This window comes from Opisthorchis viverrini, assembly GCF_000715545.1.
Source record: "Opisthorchis viverrini unplaced genomic scaffold opera_v5_163, whole genome shotgun sequence".
Lineage (NCBI taxonomy): Eukaryota > Metazoa > Platyhelminthes > Trematoda > Opisthorchiida > Opisthorchiidae > Opisthorchis > Opisthorchis viverrini.
In genome coordinates this window covers 905608-915245 of record NW_008751821.1, presented here as the reverse complement: position 1 = coordinate 915245, position 9638 = coordinate 905608, and the positions used below count along the sequence as shown (strand labels likewise).

The 9638-nt window shown below is 45.0% G+C and overlaps 1 protein-coding gene across 1 annotated transcript in view; it reads right to left on the bottom strand.

Moving 5' to 3' along the window:
• T265_14252 (hypothetical protein) overlaps positions 1-9638 on the bottom strand; it is a gene marked incomplete at both ends in the record, with an annotated part of 56768 nt that overhangs the window by 26641 nt on the left and 20489 nt on the right. The window contains 3 exons of the mRNA XM_009172769.1: positions 1041-1102; positions 6799-7796; positions 7991-8486. Coding sequence (XP_009171033.1) covers positions 1041-1102; positions 6799-7796; positions 7991-8486 — 1556 coding nt within the window. The remainder of the gene's footprint in view (positions 1-1040; positions 1103-6798; positions 7797-7990; positions 8487-9638) is intronic.

Genomic DNA, 9638 nt, shown 5'->3' with positions numbered 1-9638 from the left:
CCCCTCCCCCCAAATCATCGGTGAACGAAACTGCGGCAGCTACAACCACTGTACGACGAGTACGCGGTTATTACAGCTGACAATGACGATGATTCCTCAGTTCGTCTTCAGCAAACGTCTGGAGGACGATCAGTTCGTTACGACCTCCCTTCACATTTATTTCCAATTATCGAAGTGCAAAGGATTTTAACTTGATGTGAAGCACGTTCTCCAGACGTGGGAGGTAAACCCATGAGCGCGTTCCTCAACTCGTTTTGATAAATATACAGTATCCCATCTGACTAAGGAATTCTTTTTTGATACGACGAGGTAGCACTGTTGCCGATCAAGAGTGCTAGAGTGTATGTCCGTCTGAAATACGATTATCTTGCTACTGCAACCGAGACGAGGTTTACAAGGTCGTAATAGATAGGAAGTACGGTGTTTCTGAGTTTGCATTGCCTTAAAAGTCTTATAATGGTAGTTACACGGTCTTGGATCGTCCGCTCTTTCTGCTTCCCATGTAGCCTCCTGGTTCGCATGTGGTGGCAGTAATATACCCAAGAAATCGTTCAGCTATAGCACCCTTTTGGTGCCTTAATGTGATGCCACCCGAAGGAAGCACGAGGGCTGAGATACTGTCAAGTTGTCCAAGTCTAGACAGAGGAAGTCGAGATGCAGAGGCCAGATTCGAACCAACGACATCCTCGTAGGTCGATTCGCGCTCTAATCACTGAGCCATCTCGCAACACAATCAGATAGATCGATGTCCATCTTCTCGAACGTCTGAATACATCCTGAAATGGCTTTTGCAGCCGATGTCACAAACAAACTGAAACCCGAAGTCACTGATCAGGAGACATCTTCATACCGGCCACCGCATTGATCTCCCACATTACTTCCAAGTCTTACTGCGAAATATGAACTCCAAGTTGCTGGCAATCTTCTAGGCCAAATCAATTAACACCTACTAACCAGTAAAAACGGTCGAAATATTCAAGGTAACAGAGTTGGTTGACAGGGTTTTAGCACAATACATTAACAGGATGGACAGCACTCACCTTGCGTGTTAGGATGCGTTTTTTCTCCTCTTTGGCCTTTAATCGAGCCTCTTCACTTTCAACTGTATGATGAATGGATCACAAAAGGCCAATGCAAAATAACCACACCAATAAAAAACAAGGATTAACAAAGAGGACTAATCTCAGACCTTTCTTAAACTGGTAAAATTATTTGGCAGTATAAAAGGAAAACCATTCATGGTCAACTAAACTGTTCTCCAGTTCCCCGATTTCAAGCTGTCGTGAATCGTTTCATTCAGCGATGTTCAAATCAAATGTAGAACAAGTGACTCGAGGAGAAAAGGGAGCATTTTCTTCTGACGCTAGTTGCTCTCCACAAAAAAGAACTAACAGTCGAATGCACGTGGACTGCGCTTTCTCATATGTGGTAGCTGATTATGCGGTGCAGTGACGTCTAGAGAGCATGCATGTGTTGTGTATACAACATCAGCGTCACTTGACAAGTTAAACGCAGGCAGTATATACACTCTGGAAAAGAGACCGCGGCTAAGATCCACAGAAAATTTGGACCTGTCGCCAGGCTGATTTCTGGTGTTCAAAATCAGCGTCACGTTGGAACGGGAGATCCTCACTTGGAGATTAGAACAAAGCAGATAAAGTAATCTGGACGTGCCCAGTGCAATTTTGGGCCACGTTCAAAGTAAGGCGTATTAATAACAGGAAGTGAACCCACTCCAAAAGAAAAGTTTCTAGGATGTTTCAAGCGGAAATTCTGTTTCCAACAAGTGGTCTTTCGTGCGGTCCAAAAAAGGTAACAAGATAACATTGTTAAAGAACAATTGGTTGCATTTTTGATAGAGGCTACCTGCTTTTTAAATAGCACACAACAAATCCGTTCTCAAAATAAGCGTCAAAAACCGAAACGAAGGAGGTCCTATTTTGGTTCCGCTGGGCGCATCCTATTTATAATAGTACATTAGTATAGTTTCTAGTGGCCGGCTCCCGGCTGCATTCGGTCATTCAAGCAATCCCATTCGCCAAAAAATGCATACAAGTTGTCCACCATTTTTGTCCACAGAGGACTGGGTTGCAATAGTCTACATGGGTATGAATATTAAATTATTCTATTAGCTCAGTTAAGGCCTGCAGCGAGGATGTCACGCCAGACTACTTATCTCGTAATGCGTTTCAACTGATCGTTTCATTCCAGGTTACTGCTAGATTTCGCGTCGTGCTGCAAAGCTGAGTTTACCCTATGCCATATAGTAACGGTATATGATGTAAGGCCCAAGGACCAAGGATGAAAATCAAATACATTGATTCTATGGGCATGGGTATGAACCTTGCTTTGATATGTGGGTGCCTTGGATAACCGCATCGCTTAACTAAGTCAGTGAGGAATGACAATCTTGACTAAAGTTGGATTTTCAAGGCCTTTTTGCATCCAGACTGCCTGCCACGAGCAAACGTTCACTGAAAGGTGAACGGTCAACGAATTACACTGTATGACAGATACAAAGTTAGAACACCCAATGTTCGCCGGCTCATTTCGGCACAAAGGGTCGGGTAAAACGGCTGTCGCGTTCAATAAAGTAGGTGATTGGGCTTTAATTTACGTACGTAGCGGCGACCTTAAATGCCCAGGTGCGGTTAAGCGCTACGACGAGGAAAGAGCACACAAACTCGATTGCTCGACTAACTGAGGCATGCTATGGACATGCTTTGTTATGCTGCATGTCGCATAATTTAACAGTACAGGTCATGTGGTGCGACTAGATTGCAGAAAGGCCTCAGTGCCGTTGTGACATAAGTTGAACAACCAGACATATGCGTTCGGATCTGTAGGAATGTGCAACCTACCGGGTAAACCGAAAAGAATTTAGTCGCACCTTTATACATACTGTATTACAACGACGATCAAGCTGAGATCTTTTGACTGTGTTCACGGTACACCGACATGCCTAAGAAAGCGAAGTGAAGCGTGGCGACCAATAAATCGTTGAGTAGTTATAAACTGGCTTTCAACTCGATCAGCAATTTGAAAAACTACAATGGGAAAAGCATATGTCCAAAATACACTAAAAAGCAGTGTTTTGGTTCCAATCGGGACAAAAGTCATGCGATTTCGAAGAAAAAGTTGAATTTCACTGGATCTCGCATTGTGATTGGTCCATTTATTAGTGGTCAGTACGGACAGTTCAGTGCAACTATTATAAATTTTGATGATTATTTAGTAGTTCTGTTAGGTTTTGTTAGTATATATGAAGTAAACAACTGCATCGCTTATTCTGTTCCCATTTCACTATCTTACCAGAGAAAGGACAGCCCACAGAATTTAACTAAAACAAGCGCCACAGAAGAAATTCACTAACCGAAGGTAATTTGAACAAGATAGCGAAGTAAGCCTCGACTTGACTTCCATAGCAATAGAAGACGGGGCGGATAACTTCTACACAATCCAAGCCAACCTCTCTTCATATGCTTCCTCATTGTAGATGACCTGTGTGCATATTTTCGACGAACTGGAGTCTCTCACTCCTCGAAACTCAGTTAACTCTCATTAGGATGTTAGTCATTTTTACCTCGTATCCGGGACTTCTTGCTGGTATCCATCAAAACATTTCATACTACAACGGTCTTTTTAATCGTGTTCACCTGGACAAGCGACGAGTAAATTCTACCTTTCCGGTTGGTCGCTGGTGGAGATATGCTCTGTTTACTCGCAGTAGACGAGATATAGGTGGATCCAAACTGGAAAGTTTGGAGGACGCTGGACGCAACTGTTGCGGAATGTGGATTTTTTGAAAGCCAATCAGCTACAGTTCATTTCTCCAACATTTCGGCCACGACCTCATCAATTGGACTGGGATATGGAGTAATCCGGGCGAAAATACAAAGCAGAAAAAGTCGCTCAGCTGTAACATCCGGTGCTCAGCGACTATGCTACTCGGAGGAAACACGACGTCTGGCATACTGCCAGGTTAACCAAGCCTAGACAGGGGAAGTCGAGAGGCAGAGGTCGGATTCGAACCACGGAACTTCCGGTCAGTAAATTCGCACTCTAACCACTTGGACCATCTCTCCCCATTTTCCATTAAATCAAATTGGTTTCAAGAACACAGGAACAGTACCCAGTGTAGATGTTGGTCACACAGTTGCAAATACCCATTGCAAGGGTCCCTTGTGTCTTAGTTCCTGTTCGAACCACGGACCTTCCGGTCAGTAAATTCGCGCTCTAGCCACTTGAAACATCTCGCCTCTAACGCAAAGGAGTAGACGCTTTTCTATGGAGAAAGCGAATTCTCGAAGTGATATTGAATAAAAACCAAAGATACACTATCTTGATCCTCCTTCTCTATTAAATTCTATCAGAAATCCGCCAGTCACTAGAGAGTTAAATAGATTTTATACTGAATTCACAACCTGAGGATTGCCTTCTCAAGCATTTTTGCACTAGTTGGCATGAAAGAAATAAACGACGTTTTGTCACTGGTATATCAAAGGTCAGGTAACTGGGATTACGCAGATCCAACTGTGCCACTGTCCTACATTCCTACACCAACGGGCTCAGCATAAGTTCCTAACCCTCGATTAGAAAAGTGCTACGGTAATATTGAGCCATTCTAGTCCATGTAATCAGGTTTCGTCTACTTCCGGTGCCAAGAGATTGACCATCAGAACCGGAAAATTCTGCACATCCTTTCTTAAACCTGACAATTCCAGTTGTAAGCAATAGATCTGCTTTCACCTAGTTGACAATGTCACTAAGAAACGTCCAACGCGTCTAAGCGTCTAACGCTGTTAGACAGGTGCACAACAGAACCGATGTGGGTAGCCGTCTACTATATTCAGTTGTGAAATCGTACACACGTGTGACAGAAACATAGCGATGGCACAGTTGAAATATGGCCATTGTTTTGGGGGGAACGGACAAGCACTCGGTTGATAGCTTATCATTAGCGGACCAGTTATCTCGGTCCGATTATGTGCCTCACACACCCAACCTACAAGAATGTGTCCTGTTTGTGTAACCAGAATCAAGATTTAAGTAATGAGTGGAAGAAAACATGATGAAGCAACAAATCGATGCATCTATTTGAGGTTTTCAGTACTGCCGTCCATTCACGTCCGACAGGTGAAAAATGTTTTGGAACCCTTAGCCGCCTCCACAACAAACCAGCTGTGCTTTGGAAAGCTTGACAGACAGCTTGTGACAAAGTACAAGGCGATATAAGAGTGTCCCTTACACGTCCTTGTAGAGAGGGTCGTGTGAGACTACACGTAGTTATGAAAGAAAGAAGAGAAAGCGTTCAGCTGTAGCACCCTTTCGGTGCCTAGCTGCCATGCCACCCGAAGGGAGCACGAGGGCTGGGATACTGTCAGGTTGCCCAAGCCTAGACAGGGGAAGTCGAGTGGCGGAGGACGGATTCGAACCACGGACCTTCCGGTCAGTAAATTCGCGCTCTAACCACTTGGGCCATCTCGCCCAGGCCAATTCATAAGCACCTGTTCGGAAGTAGGGTTTGGTATAGGAGGACTACTGTATAGATATGTTCCGCTAATTAGGCTGACTAAACACAGCTTTAAGAAATGAGATTATGCGCTCTAACTTTGGTCGAATATAAACCAGTATATGCTCAAAAAAGTCAGCTATTTGTAAGCTGCACTAGCCCTAAGCTCACTACATCTTCCCGATGCAGTCTACCACAGCAATCGAGGCAGAGCGGGACTGCGAGAAGAAAAGTAATCTTGTGACAGTCTGAAAGTGCAGCAAGCTGACCTCTCAGGTTCAAGAGAAAAAGTTATTGTGGAAGCTTACGAAAACTATTTTTGTTTAGACTGTCTGCCCCTTGGAGAGTAACATGCGGATAACAATTTTATTGGCTGAAACGACAAACCGCGTTCAAGTTCCAGAAATGCGGCGAACGTCTGTCCACGACAAGAATAGGAATAAGAGTATGCAATGAAGCAGTTTGCCGATGATGACGGACTCAAGCCATTATCAGATATACGATAGACGAGAATACGGGTTTTGAAGGCGGAAGCGACCGGTGTTTGTTCAAGAGAGGCGTATCCGCACAAGTATTCACGCATTTATGGCGCTGATCAGTCATATGACTTATGGGTGCGTTGCATAAACCCACAGCGTCTTCGATTGAGTGGATACAAGCACACACATCGAATTCTGTCTGTTCGACTCGCCTTCCTCAGACCAATCTCCATGGGGATGACCAGTTGACATGAGAGAACAGCGTTTAACAAGTACCAGGTATAGGATATCAACAGGAGCATGATATTGTTACGTGCAAGTTGCTCGATTTAATGGCATCGATTCGCAGAAGTGTGGATGAGCTTGTGGTCACGTTTCTTGATGTGACCGTTCATCAATGATTCACAAGAGGCGACACACTAATCTTTGGTGACTCTCTGGGGGAAAGACTCAAACAAGCGTGTCCAAAACTTTCATAGGTGCGATATGCAGAATGTAAGTGCATCCTATTTATGATTTTCCCTATTACTGANGAATGCCGACAAAAGCCTGTTTTGTCCAATAACTATTCAAAACACAGGAATAAAAAGTGATCCTACGGAGGACCGTGATAGGCTGCCCAGTGATGAATTTGGGGACGGCGTAGTGTAAGTTCGATCGATTTAAACTATAGCCTCCAATCTAAGACATCTTAACTATGAGCGGAATGCACCCAAAAACACATACTTAGACTTTGAACACAACTCTAAAATATACTGACGGAGAGGGGGTCTGTGGGCAAGCAGACAAACAAGCAGGTCAACTCACAATGCAGAATGTTCTTCTGCTCCAGTTCACCGGCCGTGGGTCTCTGACTCAAACGCCGCTCCAAAGTGGCTTCAATCTCTATTCGCAACTCTGCGCGCTCCTCCGGTGTCCGAGAGGGTAGAATGTTCTTCTCAATCAGGGTCTCAACACCGGGACGGGTTTCCAGAAAACGGCTAATGCGATCGGCCCGTTTCACCCAGAGTTGGCGATATTCTTGGCGTTGTAACGCTAGCCCATCTGGTGTTGTGGCCGGAGTGCGCCGGTTGTGGATGTCTTCTTCCTCCTCTTCACTATCCACAGGTGCTTGGAATACGAATCGACAGTCCCGCCCAAAAGGGTATGTCGGTCTACCCGAAAATTGTGGCGTAGCTTGTGAGTCGCGTTCAATGAAATTACGTCTGACAATACCCCGGCCTTCCGACTTGGTCCCAAGTGGGGTCCTGAAATTCGGAACCGAATAAGTGCTCGAGGGGTGATCAACTGAGTAGGATCGGGGGTGTACTGATGTGGAATTTAGCGGAGACGAGCTTTCCAAAGAGAGCTGTTTAGTGATACGCGAGACTTGAGAAATGGGGCTTTGTGGCTTCACACCCACTTTAGTCGTGAAGCTTTGTTCTGATGACTCGCGCAGGATGCAAGATGGCTCTAGTTTGATGACCGATCTGAATAACTCTGTCTTAGCGCTTCCCCGTTCGTGCTTGACGGGATCCTGTACACGCTGTGAAAGTGGCGGTGAATTATCGACGATCTGCTTTGTACAAGAGAAAACTGACTCAAGATTATCATACGGCGCGAAGTCAATAGACCCGACCGAATCCGTGAAGAAACCGGAAGCCGACAAAACTGCGCCTGGGTTCGACGGGACCGTCGGAGATGAGTCGGATAGCAATGTACTCCCAGGTAGGGAAATCATACTGGGAGAAAGGTATTGACCTTTAGGAAGGCCGGAAATGTTCAATAGATCTGAACAACTTTCCCAGGTTGAATCCTTGTCCACTCTGAAATGTGAAGAATATAAATGAAATTGTGTCTGAAAGTGATTAGGAAGATTTGTGCGTCAACAACTGAAACTATGGTGGGCGAAATAGGCGGTTGATGTCAACTCACACTTCACTAAGGTCTGATCGATTAACCATATCATAATCTAGTTTTGGCACATATTCCATACCAAATGAGAGATTATGTAGCTTACTTCAAACTGTGTGGTGAATCTGTATTGATAGCCTCTGGCGCTTGATTTTCTATGACGTCATCCTGGCAGCTTAGAGTGTTGACGTCTGATAATACACTGGAACCATCCGGCTTATTCGAGATTCGAACCAAGTTTGTTTGGACAGGAGTTTGAGGGCCTTTTCGAAACCACAAAATGCCACGACTACGATTGGATTTTCCTTTCGGTTCAACTTTTTGTACATCCTTATCCGCCGAATTTGTCACCGGTTGAGATGAGGGAATGTTAGACACGAGGTGTGAAAATCTCGTTCGGATTGCACCATTTGCAGGCGTAGCATCAGTGCCCTCGTCAGGCTTTGAGTTGCATTCGTTTGGAGTCGAGGGCGGACGACGCGGAGGAGTAGCCAGACGCACCCAAGGATGCGCGGCATCGTGCAAGGATTCCTCGGTTTCTTCACAACTATCCGGTACATGTAACGCCATGTATGGACCGGATGAAGTTCTGTTCAGTTCACCTTGAAAATAAGGATGTGAACAAGTGTTAACACCCGGATTTTACGTGCTTCTAATAAACTCGAACCTGTGCCGAGTCGTTGGATTCCTTTAGCTATCCAGAATCCAGATAACGTAATCTTTTTGTCCACGTGAACCCTGATTAAGCACTACCTGATAATGTAAACTCATTACATCCGGCAACCGCATTAAAATGGACTGAATTAATGGAACAGTCACTATGAGTACTATATCCAATAAGAAATCAAGTGACGGCTGCAAACGGATGAATGCCCGGTAGAACCACCCGAAGCTTGTCTTGCTATTGTTACCAAACTTACTACAGGAACTCCTTTTGTCGCTCCTCCTCAAGCACTCATCCTAATCCTCTCACAACATGCATCTGGATAGAGCGAAACGTTCGAAGAGGAATCGGTCCCTCATTCTACCAATAGCGCCCAAACAGACTGTTGCCTTCTAACCAAAAGGATGTTCTGTTGAGACCAGTTAGCATGAATCTGATGCAATAGTTGTGCTCAAATTTGTTAGCTCATCGTCCCATCTAGCTCGATGTCATCGCACTACGTGGACAACAAAATATAACACACGGTCTAATGTAATGAAGCGAAATGTGGTACATCAATATCCCCTCTGCGAACAGAAACCGCACTGAGGAGAATCGAGTCTTCTCGATAGTATGCAACAGCATTCTCGATCAGGCACGATTTTGCGTACAATCCATCCGAAAGGTAAGCACTCAAAGGAAGGGCTGAATATTCAGTAGTGGTTTGTATAATAATAAATAATCGGTGCCTAACTGTCATGCCACCCGAAGGTAGCACGAGGGCTGAGATACTGCCAATTGCCCAAGCCTGGACAGGAGAAGTCGAGAGGCAGAGGTCGGGTTCGAACCACGGACCTTTCGGTCAGTAAACGCGCGCTCCAAACACTTGGATCATCTCGCCCCCAGTGGTTTGTATGGAGACAGAGAGTATGACATTCAGGATTGGTAAATGGGCAAAACCCCAGGAAGGGAAAATTACCGGACATTTGAGAAAGTTTGAACAAATCAACAACCGATGTATCGGAGAAGTTAAATTTGACCAGATACGTTGATTACCAGTTTAAACCCCGTAAACCTCACAGTTTCCGCAGAAGACGTTCCGCACTGCGGT